Source organism: Hyla sarda, chromosome 2 (genome assembly GCF_029499605.1).
Source record: "Hyla sarda isolate aHylSar1 chromosome 2, aHylSar1.hap1, whole genome shotgun sequence".
Classification (NCBI taxonomy): Eukaryota; Metazoa; Chordata; class Amphibia; order Anura; family Hylidae; genus Hyla; species Hyla sarda.
Genome location: NC_079190.1, coordinates 292,545,206 through 292,570,556, shown reverse-complemented (window position 1 = coordinate 292,570,556; position 25,351 = coordinate 292,545,206). Strand labels below are relative to the sequence as shown.

Genomic DNA, 25,351 nt, shown 5'->3' with positions numbered 1-25,351 from the left:
TAGGCCTGGTACCTATAGGTTATACTGTAAAAAGTGAAGCAACATTGACTGAAAATGATGTTTGTCATGTGTTCTATATTCATATTTTCAAAGGTTTAGGTTTATTTAAATCCTAAATAGCAGGACTTATGTAAGCCTAACCTTGTACCGCATAGAATATGTCTGAAACGTCCCCTATAAGGCTACATTCACACTGCCGTTGCTCCCCGTCGAGAACAGCCGTCAAAGTCACTTTTTATTCCGACTTTAACGGCTGTTCTCTTAACGGGGAGCAAACTATTTACTATTATTGGGGCCGCCAGGACCCGTTACGAATAGCAGGAGAAAAAGACGGATCATGCTGTAATCTTTCTCCCGCTATTCTGCTATTCGGGCACCAAAGGCAGTGTCAAAGGAGCCTATGGCATACAATTTCCATACTGGCTGTCCATTTGTGGTCTGACTCATGGAACACTCCTGATAAAAACTACATTGTTTGCAAGTATGGATTTATTTGCTTTTTAGTGCCTAGTGCTGTTAACATTAGATTGGAGACCTTGAGTGGTTTAAGGATTCTCTATTTGTTCTGGTTGCTAACTGTATCTAATATATGAAGAGATTACTAAAACTGAAAGGTAACTATAAATGGTGAAATGTATATGCTAAAAAAAACATTGTGAATAAGCAATGCTGCACTCCAGTGTATAAGAACCTCCTCAAGTAGGGTTATGGAGTAGGAGCATTAAGGGTCTGTTCACACGGCAGAATTTTCACTTGCGGAATTTGGCAAGCGGGAAATTCAGAAGTGGGAGTGCGGAATCCCATAGAAATCTATGGGCTTTAATTTCAGGTGAAATCCTTCAAGCGGAAATTCTTCTTGTGAATAGACCCTAAGGGTGATATCCTGAATGAAAATGACTGCCAGTGCACATTGTAGCTTTATGACTTGCAATCTTAAATTATTTCTATTCCTATATAGTTGTGGCGTGGCATGGAGATCCACCTGTCAGTGCTAGTACATATCCTGGGAATCAGCAGTCAGTGATTTTATGGAAATTATCTGTGACTTTCGACACCATTGAGACCATGGCCTGTTTACTGTGCATTTCTACAAAAGAATCTTGTACAACTGTTTCTTAAGGATATTTTTTCTAAAATGAAATAATGTACTATACATCCTTACAGGTCTTATATAAGCCTCGTGCACAATTGATGATGTTCTATGTTTGGCACATGCACAATACAGGCAGCAAGTCCTCTGCAGAGCGTGTTACTGTCACAGCAATGACTGCAGTGAGTGCACCCAGCAGCCTTCTATTCGACACTGGCAAAGGAACATTGTACACAACAGCCAAGCCATATTTGAAGCAACAGTGCTGCTTTATTTATTACAACACAAGGGCCTCTGAATGCCATAACAAAGCCCCATTCTGTCAGTGATTTTCTCAGGCTCGGCCCCGGTCAACTTAGTAGAGGTTGCAAAGACAGACATGCATCTTCCTATGTCACACTCATAGTTTACTGTCTTTTATTACAGGAAATCCACAAATGACTTGAGATTGGATCACTTCCCTCAACTCTTCTATCTTCGGAACAGATATAGCCAAATCTGACAAAAACAGACAAAAATTCCAATTTTTAGTGAGATCATAACATGACACAGTACTACAACATAACAAATCCCCCTAGAGGATGTGTGAGGGTACTGCACAGCTCCTAATAGAATAAAATTGGACAATATTTATTTTTAAGCATAGCACATTTTGTATATTTAATAAGTTAAACCTAAAACAAAACAAAAAAAAAAGATAGCAAATGATTGGAATTATGTTCGACTGATACATGCTATGTGATAACTAAATTGCATTGGCTAAATATTTTTATATTTGGTGACTAGAAAGCAAATATGAACCCTCTGTATTTATGTAGAAAGAGATTGTCCAGCACTGTAAGCACGATGCAAAAGATGATTTATTGTAAAATCTGACAGCAAACAGCAACAGGGATCATGAAGTGATGTGTTTCAGCGACCTTAGTCGTACTAAAGTATATCCAGATCTATCTGCCCTCCCCCACCTCTGTATTTATGTCACCAGCATCAGTGGAGGGGGAAGCAGGAGAGGTGAGGTTTTTTTTACCCAATTTTTTTAACCACTCTATGCCGTGTACACCCTTACTGTCTGGGACTTAACATACCTGTACACCCTGGAGCGTTAAGCGACTATGAAGTGAGCGCAGGAGCTGTGCCCAGTAGCCTGGACCTTGCCACTAATGACTGGGATAAGCAAACCCGCTGATCCCTGTCATTAACCCTTTAGATACTGTGATCACTGCCGATCATGGCGTCTAGAGTATTATGCCGTTCAACTAAGGAAGGTCATTGAACCCCCATGACATTATAGCAGGAGTCGGATGAGCTTACCTGCCTCCAGCCGCCAAACTGATGGTCCAATAATCCACCCAAGCTCAGCCAGGCTGTACCCATGGAGCGTGGATCACACTGTATCTTTATAGACCCTAGTGTTTCCACTGGTGGGCTAATAAAGAGGGCATTAAATGTATCAACATAGCCAGCTCCATTGTTCCATCAATGCAAAGAACTCTGGGCACAAAAAGAGCCTTTAAGTGGTAACAGTGGCTGGGAGCTTCAATAACATTATTTTTGATCATGCAAGCTGCACAACCAAGGCATCAGATATGTTTGGACCCCCCAATCTCTGAATACACCTTCTAACAGGTCCACTGTAAACCTTTTGTTCAGATTTGGATATCACAATTTGGAAATCTGTAAATTACACCTTACATTAAATGAAAGTAGCAGTCACTGTCACATACAGTATCTCACACCCCCCTCACATTTTTTCTAAATATTTTATTATATTTTTTTGTGACAACACAGAAGAAATGACACTTTGATACAATTTATAGTACTGTGTGCACATGGCTGCAAGTACACCCGTAAGAGTAAAGGTCCAATGGGGCTCAATTAACTTTTTTTCCTCCCCAATGTTATGTGGCTAGTTAGTGTTCCAAAGTTTCAGGTGTGAACGGGAAGCGCTTCTTTTTAATTTGGAGTTATCGCTCTCACACTAATATCACTCTCACATTCTAATACTGGTCACTGGAAGTTCAACATGGCACCTCAAGGCAAAAAACTCTGAGGATCTGGGGAAAAAAAAGAATTGTTGCTCTACATAAAGATGGCCTAGGCTATAAAAAGATTTTCAAGATCATGAAACTGAGCTGAAGCACGGTGTGACAGAAGTTTCATAGGACAGGTTCCACTCAGAACAGGTCTCACCATGGTCGATCAAAGAAGTGAAGTGCATGTGTTCAGTGTCACATTCAGAGGTTGTGCGTTTCGTGTTGTGTGTGGGGATGGAGCTGGTAGGTTGGCAGCACACATGGCAAGATGTTTGGTTCTTAGCTGTTTTCTCCATAGGTTCAGCTTCTTATATATGATCTATCTTTATTATGCATATTCCTTCTATCCATCTATGCCAGTAGCTATACTATTTTGTTATACTTTCTTTGAGTGATCTACTTGTTATCTTATTTCCATGATCATCATTTCCCTGTACTTCATGTTGATGTGCCTCTCATACCACCTCCACTTTTCGGCATTGTCATGTCAGTGCCTTGGTTTTAACATTTCATCTTGTATTTTAAATGTCTGTCTTGTATCTTTCACATATGTTTAATAAACTGAGTATTTACTGTGTACTGTGACATACTGAAGCACAGCATGATCCTCTCCCTTAAGAGCCTGGGCAACAGGGCAGCATTACAACATGATAACAACATCAAACACAACTTCAAGACGACCTCTGCCTTACTAAAGAAGCTGAGGGTAAAAGTGATGGACTGGCCAAGCATCAGACCTAAACCCTATTGACCATCTGTGGGGCATCCTTAAACTGGATGATTCCACTGACAACCTGTAAAACTGGTGAACTAGATGCCCAAGAGACTTAGGGAAGTGCGAGAAGATAATGATGGCCGCACAAAATATTGACACTTTGGGCCGAATTTGGACATTTCCTTCTAAGTGCCCTCATGTTGCCAATGTTTAGACAATAATGGCTGTATGTTGAGTTATTTATAAATTTTTCGCAATTTTTTTGGGGATTTTTAATAAAGACAACACAAACACATTCAATTATTTTAAAGGGACAACAACATTAAATGGGTACTCTCTTTTAATTTTTTTTTTTTTTATTAAACAGATTATGTAAAAAAAAAAAAAAATTTCTAATATATTTTATTTAAAAAAAAACATGTTTTATGTGTTTTTTTTTACATTTGTAAACCTGGCCACTGGGTGTCACCCTATGGGGCTCAGGATTACTTTCCCCCCCTGACGTTCAGCATGTTCGGACCAACGCTAGCCGGGCAGCGTGGCCCAGCGTGGTCCGGAATGCGCGTTCACATGAATGAGGAGAGGGAGATGCAAGGATGGCAGGAATATTAAAATTTTGCACGCAAATTGAAATAAGACGTCGAGCCTGCCTGGGCCGCTCACTTCCTGCTCTCACCAGAGAGCTCAACTCTGAGCTCCTGCAGCCGTTGTACATGAGGTAATTTTATGGGGATTTGGGCAGAAATACAAACAGGGATAGATGTAGTTAGTGTAAGGGACAGATGGGGAGGGGGAATAGGGAAATTTAGTTTACTTTATATCGTATCAGAGTTTCATTTGTTCTGTGTTGTCACATGATAAGAAAAAAAAATATTTACGAAAATGTAAGTGATGTACTCACTTATGTGAGATAGCATACATAAAATTCAGTACACAAGGAAAACACATAAAATACATATGTTCGTGTATTTAATAAATACTTAAACATCCTCACCCAGATGCTTCTGCAGAAAATCAAGTGAATAAGCAATGTGGATCTTCAGGCAGTGATGTGGATCCAATGTTCCTTGTGGGCCTACTATCTTGTTAGCCAGGTACCCAGTCACAAAGGCTAAATCAGTTTGACTCTGGTGAACACATCCCCTAAAGAGAGAGCAAATAGCTAAATATGAGAAATATATCTTATTGGTTCTACCGTAATAGGAACAAATATATATTTTCATCATTACAGCTGTATTCCCATTTTAAACAGATGCAGGTCCCATCTCTGGGACCCAATACCCACCTGCACCTATCTCTAGAAGGCCTGTCCCATCACCTTGATCTATCTGAGAAGACAGTCAATGCACCCAGGATGCAACTATAATGGAGTCCTTCAGGTTTCCATCATGGTGTCCAGCATTTTATTGGACAAAAATTGTGCAGCATGCTATGCTATTTAGATTTAAGATAGAATTACTTAGGGACACCCTCTGATGTAGATATTAACAAGGCCTCAGCTATGAATCAGACACTGGAATAAGATATAACATTCACTAGAGCTATCAGCCCTGTCTCTCACTGCCTTTCTCTTTTACTTTGCAGCTTACATCTCCTCCAGCCCCTTACCCTCTTAATTGACTCTTATGGACAGCATGTTAACTGATCCCTTAGTGAACCGATCTGTTCAACTTCAAAGATAGATTTTTAACAGATTTTCAGAGCGAATAGAGGGAGGAGGGGGCACAGAAAAGGAGCCTGATAAGAGAAGAAAAAGACATTTTTCGCCAATAAGATATAATACAAAGTTTCTTAAATTCACTTGTACTATTTATCTATTCAAAGTTTATTGACGGGTTGCAAAACACGTTATACAATTTTTATATCTATGGGAAGTTATATTGTTGATTTTTTCTTTTACCCTCAGCTCAGAGCACACTGATATTATTGCTCCCTCTAGACTCCATTATTACCTCATATATGCTTTTCTCTGCAAAAGTATTCTCAACCGGTGGGCAATATTAATCAGAGGCAGGTCTAGCAGATGTTCTTAGCAGTGGTGTGGAGCTTGTTGCAAATGGTGGAATGACTGTATTCATATGTCCATTTGCAATTCCTAGGGCATGTTGGCAACCATATTGATCACCATCTGGAACCTGGTTAGCTGTAACACTATAGCCACCTGACACACACACACACACACACACACACACGTAAGTAGTCAGCACAAAATCCTTTATTCTCATTAGGTCCTGTCTAAACATCTACATATAGCTGAGAGAAAAAGAGTGAGGTTTGAAAAACATCCAAAGTATCATTAAAGAAAAACAAGGGAAAACGTAACCTTAATTATTCCAACACTTAAATAAGTGGCAGATTGCATCTAAGGTTAGTTTGGAGGAATGGGCAGGTTTTAAGCAAATCATAAAGGGTGACACTTGCCTAGTCTCATGCCTAGGCAGAGCTATTGTCCTGGAAAGGGCTGCCAAACTCTGGACTAGAACGGCTAAATAAAAAAATTAAATAAAAAAAGGCACAAACACATGAAAAACATGATTGAAAGTATGTGTATAGTATGTAACACAGACAATTCACCAATGCAACATGTGACCCCCTAAAAACTTATGGCAACCATCATATACACTACACAATGCATGGCCATATCCCATCAGAAAGTAGAATAGATATGCATCCATGCTGAAAACAATTTTACACATATGGGTCATCAGGGGACATCTTTCACCGTAGTCAAACCTACACCCCACAACTAATCTACATTTAACCAGTTGGTTGAATCTGCACATAACTGTCTAAAGATAAGTGCTTTAGATGAAGCAAACATGAAGTTGGAAGTACAAAGCTATACATCATGGTTCAAATGAACTTTATGTGCAACCTGCCAGATTATCGGAGATGACATGGTTTTTCATCACTGGACTCAATTTGTGCATTTTTTTTTACATTTTTAAAATAATTACCGGTTAAGTTTAAGTTTGTTTTGCTTCAGGGATATTTATTAGTTTTTAATGTGTAAAAAAAGAATATGAATTGATTAATTTCCTTGAAGATCTAGGGAATCTGGAGGTCAAATCAACACCTCACATCTTGTGCCACCGTGGCATGGATCCATCACGAAAAGCTCAATTTGGGAGATTTATCGAAACGTGTGCAAAAGAAAAGTTGACCAGTTGCCCATAGCAACCAATCAGATCGCTTCTTTCATTTTGCAGAGGCCTTTTCAAAAATGAAAGAAGGAATTTGATTGGTTGCCATGGGCAATCTTCTTCCGGATATTCTACCTATGACCTACTTCGAATCACTAGGTCATTGGATTGAATGGGGTCCGTGCCAAACTGAGTGCGGATACATCGGGAGTATCTGCAGTTAATATTATTGGCAAATAAATAGTACTTTTAATCCATTTATATAGAAAATATACATAATTTCACATGTTATTTTACTTTAAATGTAATATTTGTCATAGGATAACCCTTTTATATATGTCTGTATCTCTACATCCTTGAAAGAGAGAGACAGAAAAGAGAGACAGAAAAGAGAGAGACAGAGAGAGCGTGTAACGTAGCATAATTATAATAATCCATATATCACAATACATAAAGTATGATCAAAGCTAAAACCTGAGAAGTTGCCAAGAGCATCTGCACAAGTGCTATTTTTACTAAGTTGTCAAAAAAAACTTGTAAATTATTAAGAGGATTGTGCATTCTGTAGCTTCTGTAGAAATATTTCACAGACTAGACATGTAAGGGAAGATTTGTTTTCCTAAGGAATCCCTGCCTTGTCTGGAATATGTAAAACAACTATGACCTAGGTTTTGGTAAAACATCAAGAAACACTTATATTATGCAAAGCAGACAAAAAAATAGGGCATAAGTGTTCCCTACGTTTGAGTTTCATTAGTGGTGTGCATGGTGGGGGCCTTCCCCAGGTGCAACTGACCTGGGGGGTGCCAGATACCCCTTCCCAGGCATTCCAGGGGGGCCCAAGTAGCTGACCCATGAGCTTGGCCAGAACATCAGTTGGAGCAGAGCAACCCCCAGCATAACTGCGTTTTTCAGTCCAGTCACAAAACCAGACAACGGGGCAAAAATGAGCCGACCAGAGTCACTATCTGACTCCGGTCGGCTCATTCAAATGAATAAGATGCGGGTCACCGCATTGAAGAATCGTGGAGTGAATGCACCCTTAACCCCTACAGGACCCATGACGTAACGTTACATCTTGACAGCCTGGGTCTTAAGGACCCATGACGTACAGTTACGTCATGGGCAGTTCCGGTCCCCACCGTGCGCCGGGCGGGGATCGGACAGGGATGCCTGCTGAAATCATTCAGCAGGCATCCCATGCAAATGCCCAGGGGGGGTCATCAGACCCCCCCCCATGTCGGCGATCGCTTCAAATCGCATGCGAATTCACACATGCGATTTGCGGCTATTCTGGCGATGCGGGTCACATGTGACCCGTTGACCCGGAGATACAAGGTGATCAGGGGTGTATGACGATTTCGTCACCCCCACAGGATCACTGCTATTGGCTGGACGATCATCCAGCCAATAGCAACCAGCAGGGGAGGGGTTAATGGCCTCCTCCTGCAGCTCCCGCCGCTGGCTGGGTTCAGTCAGCGGTCAGAGCTGCTGGAGGAAGACCGGGACCCCCCTTCTGCCGAGATCGGAGCCCCCACAGAATAAAAGAAGCCCCCCCATAGATCAGGGAAAGCATACAGCCCAGGGAAAGGTAGCGTAAAAAGTAATAAAAAAAAAGTAAAACATTTCCCCCCCCCGACCCCCTAATAGGTCCCCAAGGGTCTTCTGCAGTTTTTCAGTGTGACCCGGGCCCTATTTTTTTTGGGCTGCAGCATTTTTCCCCCCCCCATATAACGACACACCGTTATACATAGTTACACCAAGCACACACACAGTACATACCCCCCCCCCCATGATGGGGTTACAAATTTTGGGGGGCATTTTCTCCTATTACCCCTTGCAAAAATTGTAAATTTGGGGGAAAACTAGCATTTTAGTGAAAAAACATCTTGGAGACGGGAGTGAGAAGTTCGGATTATAGAAGATGTGTTAAGGGTGTTAAGGCTCACCGGACCCCTTGTTACGTTCCTTGAGGGATGTAGTTTTCAAAATAGTATGCCATGTGGTTTTATTTTTTTTTGCTGTCCTGGCACCATAGGGGCTTCCTAAATGCGACATGCCCCCCAAAAACCATTTCAGAAAAACTCACTCTCCAAAATCCCACTGCCCCCCCCCCTACCTTCTGAGCCCTCTAGTGTACCCGCCGAACACTTGACATACACATATGAGGTATTTCCTTACTCGAGATAAATTGGGTTACACATTTTAGGAAGATTTCTCTCCTTTTACCCCTTGTAAAAATTCAAAAACTGGGTCTACAAGAACATGCCAGTGTAAAAAATTAAGATTTTGAATTTTCTCCTTCAATTTGCTGCTATTCCTGTAAAAAAACCAAAGAGTTAACAAACCTTTTGAATGTCATTTTGAATGCTTATAGTTTTTATAACGGGGTCATTTATGGGGTATTTCTTATAAGAAGGCCCTTCAAATCCACTTCAAAACAGAACTGGTCCCTGAAAAATTTCGATTTAGAAATTTTTTTGAAAAATTGGAAAATTGCTGCTATACTTTGAAGCCCTCTGATGTCTTCCAAAAGTAAAAACATGTCAACTTTATGATGTAATCATAAAGTAGACATGTTGTATATGTGAATCAATATATAATTTATTTGGAATATTCATTTTTCTGATAAGCAGAGAGCTTCAAAGTTAAAAAAAAAAAGCAAAATTTTTAAATTTTTTCATCAAATTTTTGCATTTTTCACCAAGAAATTATGCAAGTATCGACAAAATGTTACCACTAACATAAAGTAGAATATGTCACGAAAAAACAATCTCGGAATCAGAATGAAAGGTAAAAGCATCCCAGAGTTATTAATGCTTAAATGGGCACTGTCACCAACTTTATTTTTTGATATGTTGTAGTACTTATGTACTACAACATATCTCTAATATACTTTTATTGTTTTTTTTTTCATTAAAAAGGTTTAATTTACATTTAAAAACCGGCCACTGAAAAAGGACTGATTTTGGAGTGGCAATCAGTCCTTTTTCAGTTAGGCTGCACTCGCTCCCTGCCTGTCAATCAGACAGGCGGGAGCGAGCGCATTGGCTCCCCGGCCACTCCTCCCGCACATCGCCACCGCCGCCTCATTGCCGCCGCTGTCCCTGCACGCCCGCTGCCGGACTCTGCAGTAACTGCAAGTGTAATTAGGGAACGGGGTATGCGGGGCGGGGGGGGGTTGGGGGGGAGGAGTGCACGGGCTAGTGCCGTAGCAGGGGGGGGGGGGGGGGGAAACGGGCTAGCAAAAAAGAAAAAAAATAGGATGGTGGGAGCTACCCTTTAAAGTGAAAGTGGTCAGATGTTCAAAAAATGGCCGGGTCCTACAGTGAAAATTGGCTGGGTCCTTAAAGGGTTAACGACCATGGACGTGCATGTACGCAGGGATTCGATCATCTGTATTGGAGGCCCCTCACCTGCCTCTGTCTCCCGGCGTCTTCTGCTCTGATCTGAAATCGAGAAGACCAGAGCAGAAGATAGCCGATCCATGCATAGTACTGAACAGTATTAGCAATCAACTGATTGCTATTAATAGTCCCCTATGAGGACATAAAAAGTTGAAAAAAGTTGAAAAAGAAAAAAAAGTGATAAATCCCCTCCCCCAATAAAAATGAAAATTGTCCCTTTTTCCCATTTTATCCCCAAAAAGCGTAAATACTTTTTCTTAATAAACATATCTGGTATCGCTGCATGCGTAAATGTCCGACCTATCAAAATATAATGTTAATTATCTGGTACGGTGAACGGCGTCAACGTACAAAATTAAAAAAAAAATTTTAAATGCTGCTTTTTTGTCACATGTTATTTATAAAAAGTGATCTAAAAGTATCAATCAAAAGTACAGATGACGGCGCAAAAAAGGAGCCCTCATACCACCCCATATACGGAAAATTGAAAAAGTTATTGGGTGGTCAAAATAGGGCTATTTTTTATTACTGATTTTGTACAAAAAGTTTGATATTTTTTTAAGCGGTACAAAAAAAAAATAGAAAAGTATCTATCCATGGGTATCCATGGGTTTAATCGTATTGACCCAGAGAATAAAGAACACATGTCATTTTCACCGTAAAGTGTATAGTGCGAAAAAGAAACCTTCCAAAGTGTTAAAAATTGTGTTTTTCATTTAAATTTTCTCCCTAAAAAACATAATTCTTTGGGTTCGCCATATATTTTTTGGTAAAATGAGAGGTTTCATTACAAAGTACTATTGGTCACGCAAAAAACAAGCCCTTATATGGGTCTGTAGAGGGAAAGATAAAAGAGTTATGGATTTTAGAAGGTGAGGAGGAAAAAACAAAAACGCAAAAATAAAATTGGCCTGGTCCTTAAGGGGTTAATAATAATGGTGCCAGCACTGACAGCAATAAAGTTACAACTACAGGTCACAAGAGGTAGAAAGTAAATTTACTAGGTTAGTTATTTTTTTTTTGGTACTTGAAATTTTAGAGGAGGGCCAAGAGATGGTGGTAGGGGAATATCCCTACACATTTTTATCTAATAAAGCTTTCTGTTCGTGATTGTAGATGTTTTATTTTATATTTTGTCCACAATTATGATGATATCTACCTTGTCTGAGTTGCTGTTCTTCTAACAGCAGTTTAGAGATATACCGTATATACTCGAGTATAAGCAGAGTTTTTCAGCACGAGGGGAGGTGAGTACAAAACAAAAGGGGGGGGGGGCTGGATGATGACGAAGGCCGCAGTGTTCTTCAACCTGCGGACCGCCAGAGGTTTCAAAACTACAACTCCCAGCATGTCTGGACAGCCAATGGCTGTCCGGGCATGCTGGAAGTTGTAGTTTTGCAACATCTGGAGGTCCGCAGGTTGAAGACCACTGATGAAGGGATTGACAGGAGGTGATGATAAGGGGGAGGGATGATGACGGGGGTTTGAATGATGACGGGGGCATGGATGATTACATGGGGGGATGATGTATTTCCCACCCTAGGCTTATAGTCGAGTCAATAACTTTTCCTGGGTTTTTGGGGTAAAATAAGGGGCCTCGGCTTATATTTGGGTTGGCTTATACTCGAGTATATACGGTACTTTATTGGTCTATTCACACATACAATATTCTGCGCAGATTTGATGTGCAGGATTTTCTGCTGCAGACCTCAATGTAAACTGAATAACTGAAACAGCTTGAAATCCTGTGCATCAAATCTGCACAGAATACTGTACGTGTGAATAGATCCTAAAACAACTAAATCAGCATATGGAACTGTTGTAAGGAGCACACTCATTGGCCTAGATTTAGGAAACTGTGAGAATGAAACACTGGAGTGATTTGCACAAAGCTTGGCTTTCATATCTTAAAGAGTTCAGGTGAAGTGTAATCTGAGCTGTGATTGGCTGTTGTGGGCAAATCAATTACATTTTGATCACACAGTTTGATAAATCTTGGCAATTGACTTCTACGGGAGAGTGTTGGCATACTCTGTGACCTGTACAAACATCCATGTGCATGTGACCATGATCTATTGTCAGTAGTAAATCCTGTGTTATCTGCCTCCAGCTGTATAACAGAGGAGTATCTTTCCATTGTAATTGTGCTCATAATAAGTAGGAAAAAGGTGATCTCTACAGAGCATAAAATATCAACCTATATGAGGCTCAGGATTTTATGGAAAATGTTGACCTAGGAAGTTAGGAAAATAGCACAATAAAGAGATTTTCCGCTAGAAAGACTATCCTGTTTTTTTCTTTAGCTTGTGCCACAATGCAAATGATGATACTCCAGCACCCCTCCTCATCATCATCCTGCCACTAAGATATCATAATGGGCATTGGCACCACAGTGCCTTGCGTAAGTATTTACCCCACCCCCACCCCCCTTAAGCTTTTCTATATTTTGCCATAGTATAACCACAAATTGAAATTTATTTCATAGTCAATCTTTTGGATGTGGGGGATATATTACATGGATTTCAGAATGATTTACAAATATGAAAAGTTTTGAGTGCATTTGTATTACATAGTTAGTACGGTTGAAAAAAGACATACGTCCATCAAGTTGAACCAGGGAATTGAAGGGTAGGGGTGTGGCGCGATATTGGGGAAGGGATGGGATTTTGTATTCACCCCCTTTACTGTGAAACATCTAATTAAGATCTTCTGCGACCATTTGCCTTCACATGTCACATTTGCAAGTCACATAATTAGTAAATAGGGCCCATCTGTGTGCCATTTAAAGGGGTACTCCGGTGGAAAGCTTTTTTTTTTTTTTTTTTTTTTTATCAACTGGTGCCAGATTTGTAAATTAAAAATATCAAAATAGATGGACAGCTCACAACAAAAATTGTACGAGGTTAACTGGGTGCACCTATACCCTCAGGTGAAATAACAATGGAATGTAAAATAATAGAGTTCCCAGTCCTCAAATACCTCAGCCAAAAAGGTTGTAGAATGGATGTTTGGAAAGATGCATACATTTTATTATAACTAACTTTTACACATAAAATTTCTCACAGGGCCCCTGTGATATAACATAAAATAACTTAAAAATATACTTGATAATAAATGGACAATCTATAAAAAGGGAAACCTGTAAGACACAAGAAAAATGTCCAGTGCGTATGGAAGGACACTTCTGAATATATATATAACTGCAATAGTGATTGACCGCAATTCACATTCAATAGCAGTTCGTGTTCAATAATGCGGTATCTGAATAACTGATGGTAGTTTGTACCGCGCACCACTACTTGAATAATCGCCGTCCACAACTCTGTAAAGGCTCCGCTGATGTATGTAAAAATTACAGTAAATAATATTGCGACTCTGCAGGAACAGTATACAGCCAAGGTGCTCCAGACCGAGCACGTGTAGATGGTAAGTGAAAGCGGCGTCTGATGTCACTCAGTCTGCTGTTTCTGCTGTGGCCGGCAGCCGCAGAGTTCTGTTGATTTTGAAGCGCTGGAGACACATGGTGGTATGCAAAGTAGTACCTGGCAGGGTACACAGATGGAGGCAGCTGGAATAGTACTTGGCAGGGTACACAGATGGAGACACACACAGTGGTATGCGGTGGTATATGAAATAGTACCTGGCAGGGTACACAGATGGAGGCAGCTGGAATAGTACCTGGCAGGGTACACAGATGGAGACACACACAGTGGTATGTGGTGGTATATGAAATAGTACCTGGCAGGGTACACAGATGGAGGCAGCTGGAATAGTACCTGGCAGGGTACACAGATGGAAGTAGTTGGAACAGTTTGGCGGCAGGAGCGGCAGAATTTTCAATCTAATAGCGGTCAGATAGTAATCCAGGTAAAATTCCTCAATAGAAAGTCCTTCCTTAGAACTTTGTTCACACAGGGTAGGTTGGCCAAATGCGTTTCGGGCATGAGCAAGTGTGTACTAGCCCCTTCCTCAGTGGCTTTAGGTTGATTTAGTTGATTCTAAAGCCACTGAGGAAGGGGCTAGCACACACTTCTCCATGGCCCGAAACGCATTTGGCCTACCTACCTTGTCTGAACAAGGTGCTAAGGAAGGACTTTTTATTCATTAACTTTACCTATTTTACTATCTGACCGCTATTAGATTGAAAATTCTGCCACTCCTGCCACCACGCTGTTCCAACTATCTCCATCTGTGTACCCTGCCAGGTACTACTCCAGCTGCCTCCATCTGTGTACCCTGCCAGGTACTACTCCAGCTGCCTCCATCTGTGTACCCTGCCAGGTACTACTCCAGCTGCCTCCATCTGTGTACCCTGCCAGGTACTACTCCGGCTGCCTCCATCTGTGTACCCTGCCAGGTACTACTCCAGCTGCCTCCATCTGTGTACCCTGCCAGGTACTACTCCAGCTGCCTCCATCTGTGTACCCTGCCAGGTACTACTCCAGCTGCCTCCATCTGTGTACCCTGCCAGGTACTACTCCAGCTGCCTCCATCTGTGTACCCTGCCAGGTACTACTCCAGCTGCCTCCATCTGTGTACCCTGCCAGGTACTATTTCATATACCACCGCATACCACTGTGTGTGCCTCCATCTGTGTACCCTGCCAGGTACTACTTCAGCTGCCTCCATCTGTGTACCCTGCCAGGTACTATTCCAGCTGCCTCCATCTGTGTACCTTGCCAGGTACTATTTCATATACCTCCCCATACCACTGTGTGTGCCTCCATCTGTGTACCCTGCCAGGTACTACTTTGCATACCACCATGTGTCTCCAGCGCTTCAAAATCACCGGAGCTCTGCGGCTACCGGACGTAGCAGAAACAGCAGACTGAGTGACATCAGACGCCGCTTTCACTTACCATCTACACGCGCCGGGTCTGGAGCACCTTGGCTGTATACTGTTCCGGCAGAGTCTCAATATTATTTACTGTACACCGGCAACTTTTACATGCATCGGCGGAGCCTTTACAGAGTGGTGGACGGCGATTATTCAAGGAGCGGTACATACTACCATCAGTTATTCAGATACCGCATTTCTGAATACGAACTGCTATTGAATGTGAATTGCGGTCAATCACTATTACAGTTATATATATATATTCAGAAGTGTCCTTCCATACACACTGGACATTTTTCTTGTGTCTTACAGGTTTCCCTTTTTATAGATTGTCCATTTATTATCAAGTATATTTTTACGTTATTTCATGTTATATCACAGGGGCCCTGTGAAAAACCTTCAAACATACATTGTACAACCTTTTTGGCTGAGGTATTTGAGGACTGGGAACTCTATTATTTTACAGATTTGTAAATTACTTCTATTAAAAAATCTTAATTCTTCCAGTACTTATTAGCTGCTGAATACTAGAGGAAATTCTTTTCTTTTTGGAACACAGAGCTCTCTGCGGACATCATGACCACAGTGCTCTCTGCTGACATCTCTGTCCATTTTAAGAACTGTCCAGAGTAGGAGAAAATCCCCATAGCAAACACATGCTGCTCTGGACAGTTCCTAAAATGGACAGAGATGTCAGCAGAGAGCACTGTGCTCGTGATGTCAGCAGAGAGCACTGTGTTCCAAAAAGAAAAGAATATCCTCTGTAGTATTCAGCAGCTAATAAGTACTGGAAGGATTACGATTTTTTAATACAAGTAATATACAAACCGGTTTAATTTTCTGGCACCAGTTGATTAAAAATAAAAAAAGTAGTTTTCAACCGGAGTACCCCTTTCATCTCCGAACAGAACAGTACCTGTTCTGTGAAGGCCTTAGAATTTGTTAGAGAGCATTATTGAACAAACAGCAGCATAAAGTCCAGGGAGCTCAACAAACAAATCAGGTATAAAGTTATGGAAAAGTACATATAAGGGTAAGGTTTTAAAAATATCCCAAGCTTTGAACATCTAATGGAGCACCATAAAATCCATCATCAGAAAATGGAAAGAATGGAATGACTATGGTAGTAGGGAGGAATCAAGCAACTATAGGCCAGTAAGTCTGACATCAATAGTGAGGAAATTAATGGAAACCCTACTAAAGGATAGGATTGTGGAACATCTAAAATCCCCTGGATTGCAAGATGAAAAACAACATGGGTTTACTTCAGGGAGATCATGTCAAACAATCTTATTGATTTTTTTGACTGGGTGACTAAAATAATAGATGGTGGAGGGGCAGTAGACATAGCATATCTAGATTTTAGTAAGGCTTTTGACACTGTCCCACATAGAAGACTTATCTATAAACTACAGTCATTGAGCTTGGACTCCAATATTGTTGAGTGGATTAGGCAGTGGCTGAGTAACAGAAAACAGAGGGTTGTAGTCAATGGAGAATATTCAGAGCAAGGTCTTGTCACCAGTGGGATACCTCAGGGATCTGTACTGGGACCAATATTGTTTAATATCTTCATTACTGATATTATAGAAGGTCTCTATGGTAAGGTATGTCTTTTTGCTGATGACACAAAGATATGTAACAGGGTTGATATTCCTGGAGGGATACACCAAATAGAAAAGGATTTAGGCAAACTAGAAGAATGGTCAGAACTCTGGCAACTGAAATTTAATGTGGATAAGTGCAAGATAATGCACCTGGGGCATAAAAACCCTCAGGCAGAATATAGATTATTTGACACAGTCCTGACCTCAGTATCTGAGGAGAGGGATTTAGGAGTAATTATTTCAGAAGACTTAAAGGTAGGAGGACAATGTAATAGAGCAGCAGGAAACGCTAGCAGAATGCTTGGATGTATAGGGAGAGGTATAAGCAGTAGAAAGAGAGAAGTGCTCATGCCGCTGTACAGAACACCGTTGAGACCTCATTTGGAGGATTGTGCGCAGTACTGGAGGCCGTATTTCCAGAAGGATATAGATACTCTAGAGAGAGTTCAGAGAAGAGCTACTAAACTAGTACATGGATTGCAGGATAAAACTTACCAGGAAAGGCTAAAGGACCTTAACATGTATAGCTTGGAAGAAAGAAGAGACAGAGGGATATGATAGAGACTTTTAAATACATAAAGGGAATCAACACGGTAATGGAGGAGAGCATATTTAAAAGAAGAAAAACTACCACAAGAGGACATAGTTTTAAATTAGAGGGGCAAAGGTTTAAAAGTAATATCAGGAAGTATTACTTTACTGAGAGAGTAGTGGATGCATGGAATAGCCTTCCTGCAGAAGTGGTCGCTGCAAATACAGTGAAGTAGTTTAAACAAGTATGGGATAAGCATAAGGCTATCCTTCATATAAGATAGGGCCAGGGACTATTGATAGTATTCAGATTATTGGGCAGACTAGATGGGCCAAATGGTTCTTATCTGCCGACACATTCTATGTTTCTATGGGACAATCACAAACGTACCAAGACAAGACCATCCACTAACTGACAAGCCGGGCAAGGAGAAAATTAATCCAAGAAGCAACCAAGAGGTCCATGGTAAGTCTGGAGAACTGCAAAGATCAACAGCCGAGGTGGGGAATCTGTTCACAAAAAAACCTATAAGTCATGCACCACTCAAATCTGGCCTTTATGGACGAGTAGCAAGAAGAAAGCCATTGTTGATGGTGAACAACAAGAAATTGAACTTTTTGGCCTGCAAAACGCTGTATGTGTCAAAAACTCAACACTGACCATCACCCTGATCACACCATCCCCACAGTGAAACATGGTGGTGTTAGCATCATTTTGTGGAAGTGCTTCTCTTAAGCAGATATAGGGAAACTGGTCAGAATTAATAGAAAAATGGAGGGAGCAAAACACAAGGCAATCTGGAAGAAAATCTGGTCCAGTCTGCAAAAGACTTAAGGCTGGGACAGAGGTTCATCTTACAGCGGGACAAAGACCCTACATACAGTCAGAGCTACAATAGAATGATTTAGATCAAAACATGTTATGCCCTAAAAATGGCCCAGTAAAATCACAGAACAGTTTTCATTTAAACAGAACAATTTAGGAACTAAAAGTTATGATGTGATTGGTTGCTACAGTGAACCTTGACAGCTTTTATTTATTCTCTCCCATTCAGGTTTTAGAAAAGTTGTGTAAAAAAACAAACTAAAAGGACAGAACTAGTGGAACAACACACAACTTAAATTGCTGTGAGAAATAGATTTATATTGTAGATACATGATTGACCCAAAATCTATGAAGTGCTGCTGAAAAAATGTCTATAGTACTAATGTCACTTACTTCACAGTCAGGTATTTTAGATCTGCCCCCTCTGAATTCATTCTCTTTATTTTTTCTATACTTTCTCTTGTCTGAAAGGTTTCAGTATTGATTAATAATATTGGTTTCTGTATGTGTGGATAGCAAGTGTCATCTAGGGGAAACATCCAAGCATCCAAAACTACTGCACACCTGGAAGGCAAAAAAAAAATAGTTGCAATGTCAGGTGATGAAAAAAGACAGTACCTAGAGTTAGGGAAAAGATCTAGATAAGATGTTTCACGTGGATCTAAAGTACAATCCCCCTGGCACAAGATTTGCTGGATTTATTAACAGATCGACACATCAACAGCTGCCCTGGCACCACACTTTAAAACACTGAGTTCTGAGCTTGTGTAGATTTCAGCTATGATTAATGCTACTCTAATGGCATTAGACATTGTAACTCTGAAGGGACTTTGTGACCATTCCCCTTTTATGACATGCTCTGTCCATTTTTTCCTAAAGTGCAGGGATGTGGAAATCCTATCGCCTGACGCCCGGGACATGTAGTTCCGGGCACCAAGCAGGTGAATTTTTCATACATTTAGCCCTGTATCGGGCTAGCAGGGCCGGCCCGACTTTATTTTTATGATGCCGGTGTGAAGTGCAGACTGACGGGAGGAGTGGGCGCAGACTTGCATGGCACGCAAGTCTGCACCTCACACCGGCGCTCAGGGTGTACAGAGAGGGCTTCTGACTCGAGCCTGCTCCATACTCGACGGCCCCCGGCTGATTTCAGATACCCGGGGCCACCACCAATAGCCCGGCATGCGGCGATCACTGTGGCTGGCTATTAACCCTTTAGATCACCGCTCTCAAAGTTGACAGCGGTGTCTAAAGGGATCTTTTAACCATCCCTGGGGGTCTAGTGGGGGGATCGCCCCCCCGCAGCGCGATCACAGGGGGGGTGATCCCCTGTGGAGGTAGCCGGAGGGCTTACCTCTGCATCCGTGGCTGCCCCCATAGATCTGCATTTGATTGAGCCTGAGCAGGCTCAACCAAATGAACACAGATCAAATGGAGTTCAATAGAAATGCATTTATCTGTATAAGGAATCTAAATGATTCCTCCTAAAAAAAAAAAAAAAAAAAGTTTAAGTTTAAAGACACCCATTAACCCCTTCCATATTAGAGGTATTTTCACACGGCCGGATTTATTTGCAGGTTTCCCGCTGCGTATTTGAAAGGGGGCGGTCTCTTCTCCGCTGTCCGCAGCAGATTTTCCGCGGTGGAATTTCCACTGCGGAAAATCTGCCGCAGACCCTTCTGACTTCAATGGGGCTTGCAGCTGATTTTCCGAAGCGTAAATTCCACCTCGGAAAATCTGCTGCGGACAGCTGAGAAGAGCCTGCCCCCTTTCAAATACGCAGAGGGAAACCCACAAATAAATCCGCCCGTGTGAACGTACCCTTAAAGTTCATATCACCCCCCTTTTCCATATAAAATTATGTGAACATAATAAAAATAAACATATTTGGTATTGGCGCGTGCATAATTGACTGAACTATTAAAAAATAAAATTTTATATCCCGTACGGTAAATGGCGTTAATGTAAAAAATAAAAAATAAATCACAGAATTGCTTTTTTATGTTTATAACATCATATCCCAGAAAAAAATTAAGTAAAAAAGTGTTCACAAAGTCTGATCAATACCAAAATGGTACCGATACAAACAGCATATTACGGCCCAAAAAATTATCCCTCATACAGCCCAGTATATGGAAAAATAAAAATATTACAGGGGTCAGAGGGTCAGGGATTTTCTTTTTTAAATTAAAAAGTAAAAAAAAATTAAATTAAATATTAAAATGTGACAGAAACTAAAATTTGGTATTGGTGTAATCAGGCTGACGTAAAGTATCAAAATAATATGTAAATTTGACCACAAGGTGAATGGCGAAAAAAAGAAAACCTCAAAATTTGCATTTTTTTTTCCAATTTCACCTCACAAATAATTTTTTTTGTTTCAGCGCATAAGTTATGGAAAAATGAAAGGTGTCATTACAAAGTATACTTCCCCGCAAAAAACAAGCCTCATTTGGGTCTGTAGATGGAAACATAAGAGTTATGGCTATTATAGGGCGAGGAGGAAAAAATGAAAGTGCAGAAACTAATAAAGACCCTATTTACGTATCAAGACAAGTGAATTTTCTTGAGGGACAAGTAGATTGTGTTCCGCTTTAGTCCCTTGGACAAGTAGTTTTTTAAAAAATTTCCACACCCCTGAAGTGGCAAGCACCGCGTAAATGTGCTATTGTGCAGCGCAAAAATGTGCAACTTTTTTTTTTTTACACTAGATGCTTTTTGAAATCAGGCTGTCAATAAAGACTGACTTTCTGGAGGAGAATGCAGTAAGTGATTGGAAGTCGCCAAATGCCCTCCCCCAGTCATGGTGCATCCAGTTTATAGTTGTTTTCTTGCTGTATGTGGCATTACATAGAGCAGACAGAAGAGCATCAGAATTCTGTTCTTCCCACCTGACAGGTCCTGTGTATTCTCTCTGAGGCCCCAAGAACCTGACAGATTCTCTTTAAAGGAGTACTCCAGTATTGGAAAACGTATCCCCTATCCTAAGGATAGGGGATATGTTTCAGATTGTGGGGGACCTACCTCTGGGACCCCCCGCGATCTCCTGTATGGGGCCCCAGCAGTACACAGCAAGGGGGCGTATCGACCACCACACGAAGCGGCGGCTGACACACCCCTCAATACAACTCTTAGGGTTGATTTAGTAAGTGCGGAGAGTAGTTTTCTTTGTGTTTTTTTTTCTCCCCCCCGATAGGTATTTTTCCACAGTATTTACTAATTTTTCCCTACATTTTGTTTTTTAAACAGCTGTTCTGAGCTGATCAAATCCACCACATTTCATGTGGAAACCTTAGTAAATATGTTAGGGAAACCCCCCTTTTTTTCGGAACCACGCCCCTTATGTCCGGCCACAAAATTCAGCAGCAAAACCCAATAAAAAACAATTGGGAACATGTTAGTAAATAACCCCCATTAAATATATAATATACTGAGAAAACTTACCGTAAAATATTGTCCTTTGCCAAACTAAGCAAGGCAGTTGCTCCCCCAAATGAATGACCCATTACAGCTATTCTGTTTATGTCTATTCTATCCTAAAACAAAAAATAAAGAGAAAATAAAGAAAAAACACACAAAAAATAACTAATGAAATGTAATTTTGCATAAAAGTTCTTTTCACAGGGTGAGCCAAAGCCAGAAGTGGATTAAAAAAAGAAAGGAAAATGAAATATAAAGGACTTACACTTCTCCTTCTTGCTAGATCCACTTGTGGCTTTGGCTCAAAAACTGCCTGACACATTTATCTTTCCCATACAGTTTGATTTTTAAATAATATATTGTACTATTTAAAGACACTATTCATTTTAATATAAAATGTACTGTGAAAAATTATTTGTGGGCTGAAATTGAAAAAACCCCTGCAATTCTGCATCTTTTAAGGATTTAGTTTTTATCTTTATTCTGCAGGTGAGTATGATTACAGCGATGCCCAACTTATATAACTTTTGTTATGTTTCAATAGTTGTGGCATATCCACAAAATATGCCAGAAATGCTCCTTAGTAACAGCATAGCACCGTGAGCAGGATCATGGAATGAGGACAATAACAACAAGATCATGGTCACAAAACTGGAAACAGCATAGCACCAATGCCCCATATTGTGTATACAGCTTCCTAGGCACATGACTGAATACACATTATTAAGGCGATTCCACAAGAGTATACATTTTTTTCATGTAGATTTGTCACAAATATGCACCAAAAACTGCATGTATTACAAATGTATTTTGTGGCAGATTTACTGACAGGCACATGAACATTTAATGATATTCCATATGGCAATAAGGTAAATGGTGCTGTGTCCAGTGGGTACTAGAGAATGGTTTCAATCCAACTCATATGTAAAAGATAATTCTGTCCTTCAATGTTTATTGTAATGGTAAACCAAATATGCAAAACAATTGGTTCTTTTGCTTTGGACCAACATGATAACCACAGATACAAACAGTAAGTGCAGACAGTAAAAAGATACAGGGGTCACAAACTCGCGGCCCGCAGGCCAACTGAAGCCCAAGGGATCATATTTTGCGGCCCCCTGTCACGTCATGATTTAGGTCATCCCTGTGTCCCGAAAGATCTTTTTGGGACACAAGGATGTCCCGGTTAATCCTTATGAAGGTCCGTGGTCACTTTAAAAATGCAGCGACTGCCAGAAGGTAGCTCACACAGGGACGTCACTGCCATCCCTGCTGTGTGCCCATAGGAGCGGAGCAGCATGCAGGAGGACACACACGCTGGCCGACATGGTAGCATTGATGCTCCAACCTCCGCTCCTCCGGTCCTGGGACCTACTGCTATGGCCCATGGGCCATAGCAGTAGAGTAGATCCTGACCCCGGATTGGAGGAACGGTGATTGGAGCACCGAAGTGGGGCAGTACACAGACATACAGCCTCCAGCCATATACTGTATGGCTTGAGGCTGTATGTCTGTGGGGCCACTGCATAACTAATGTGGGGGAACTATGCTGCCTACCTAATGTTGGGGACTTATGCTGCCTACCTAATGTGGGGGACTTATGCTACTTACCTAATGTGGGGGACTTATGCTGCCTTCCTAATGTGGGGAAACTGGTGCCTACCTAATGTGGGGGAACTTCTGCTGCCTGCCTAATGAGGGGGACTTATGCTGCCTACCTGATGTGGAGGACTTATGCTGCCTACCTAACTTGGAGGATTTATGCAGCCTACCTAATTTAGGGGAATTATGCTGTCTACCCAATGCGGGGGCACTTATGCTGCCTCCCCAATGTGGGGAACCTATGCTGCCTACCTAATCTGGGGGAACTGCTTATTAATTTTTGTGGAATACTTGATGCGGCCCAGCCTCACCCAGCCTTTACCTCCAGTGGCCACAAGATAATTTGAGTTTGAGACCCCTGCTTTAAGGAAACAGGCTGTTTTGGATGAGTTTAATAATATTCTATATGTAATACTGATTGTTATGAAATGTTATGCAATATGTATTGCATACATAATAATACATAAATAAATATTACTAATATTATAAAATAAGGCATGCATATTAATAAGTACACAGTTAAGAATCTATAGAAAGTTATTAAGAAAAAAACAAAACAAACAAAAAAAACGTGAATAAGACTTTTTTTTAGTTTTTTTTTGTTCCAGCACTCTCAAGTACAGGCTAACAGATGTCATAAGAAGATTGGAGATACAATCTAGTTAGTGAGCGGGAGATGTATCGAGTACAGTAAAATGAGAGATTATGTATTCACACATGAGGTGGAGTGTTTCCTGTCAGCAATTGTGGCACCAACGGACTGAAATACTATTTCGGAGCTTGGTAGAGTAAACATCTTACATCACACTGCATTAACAAAAATGGCAATCTATAAAACAGGACATCCATTCATTCCCAGTGTTGTCTGCTGTCACAGTAAATTTGCAATAAGGAGCAGGAGTGTGCTTTAAATACCGATCAGCAATAACATTAAAACATGTATACACTGGCACTAGGCTCACATATAGTTATATCTCTGTTGTAGCCAGTTGAAAGAAACAAGTGGATCCCTGATGTCTGCTTAATAAACATCAAAACAGCTGGGAAAGAACCGTCAACAGCACAATCTAGGGAAAGTCAGGCACTATAAACAAGAAATTATTATTTTTTTGCTTCTACAGTGCTGCATAGCCTACTATTAGAGAATAATGTAAAGGTTCTTGTGTATGCCTTGTGGTTACCTGTTTTATCTGATCTAGCAAGCATGAGACTGGCTACATGTTTGTTTGCAATTCCATCACAGTGATTCTGTAATATAGCCTACATTTCCCATGAATCCTCTGGCAGAGGGGTTTGAGATTGAGCCCTGAGGATGGTCATCTAATTATGATGCTAGTGCTGAAATTAACCCAGGTGAACTCATTAGATTCATAAGTTGAGGTCAGTTCACATTATGTGCAATTTTGATGCCTTATACTATAACCCAGTTACACTATAACCCAGTGTATTGGGTTTAGTGTGGGTGAACAGGATGACAGTTTTTCTTTAATATTGAAGTTAGGACCCTCTGTACTCCATACTGTAAATAGGCACCCTCTGTGCCCCCATGTAATAGTTAGGTCTCCCACACTGCCGACACATAGTAGTAATCCCCCCACACTGTCCCATTATGTAGTTGAGACTCCCACATTGCCCCAATAGGTGTAAACATGAAAACAACACAATAGTAACCTGTCAGACCACTCCCCTGCAGCTCCTCTGTGTTCTCCTAATGCTCCACTCTGCTGCCAGTCCTCTCCTCTTCTCTGGTGTATATTAAACTGCCCACCTATAGGAATTAGGCCCCCACACTGACCTCATACAGTAGTTAGGCCTCCACACTGCACCTATTTAGTAGTTATGCACTCACATTATCCCAATAGAGTAGTAAGGTCCCCCACAATGCCCATATATAGTATTTTTGCTCCCTCTCTGCCCTGTGTTGCCAACATAAAAAAAAAACAAAAAAAAAAAAAAACTATGCTCACCTTTCATACTGCTCCACCAAAGCTCCTCTGTGTCCTCCCTCCCCAAATGGCCCTCTCTACAGACTTTCCTGTGCAGACAGCATGGGACAGACTCACAGCCAGCACTGTCCTGTCAGCTTTTGCTCTATGGTGTAGTCCAAATGTGTGTCTTAAAGGCACATGCACAGTTAAAA

The 25,351-nt window shown here is 41.0% G+C and overlaps 1 protein-coding gene across 2 annotated transcripts in view; it reads right to left on the bottom strand.

Annotated features, from left to right (window-relative positions):
- Positions 1–1,336: 1,336 nt before the first annotated feature.
- Positions 1,337–25,351, bottom strand: part of PAFAH2 (platelet activating factor acetylhydrolase 2) — a 61,812-nt gene continuing 37,797 nt past the window's right edge. For both annotated transcript variants that reach the window (XM_056557483.1, XM_056557482.1), the window contains 4 exons: positions 21,634–21,725; positions 18,583–18,753; positions 4,833–4,981; positions 1,337–1,588 (listed from right to left, as the gene is read on the bottom strand). In XM_056557483.1, the coding sequence (XP_056413458.1) occupies positions 1,491–1,588; positions 4,833–4,981; positions 18,583–18,753; positions 21,634–21,725 (510 nt within the window). In that variant the 3' untranslated portion in view covers positions 1,337–1,490. The remainder of the gene's footprint in view (positions 1,589–4,832; positions 4,982–18,582; positions 18,754–21,633; positions 21,726–25,351) is intronic.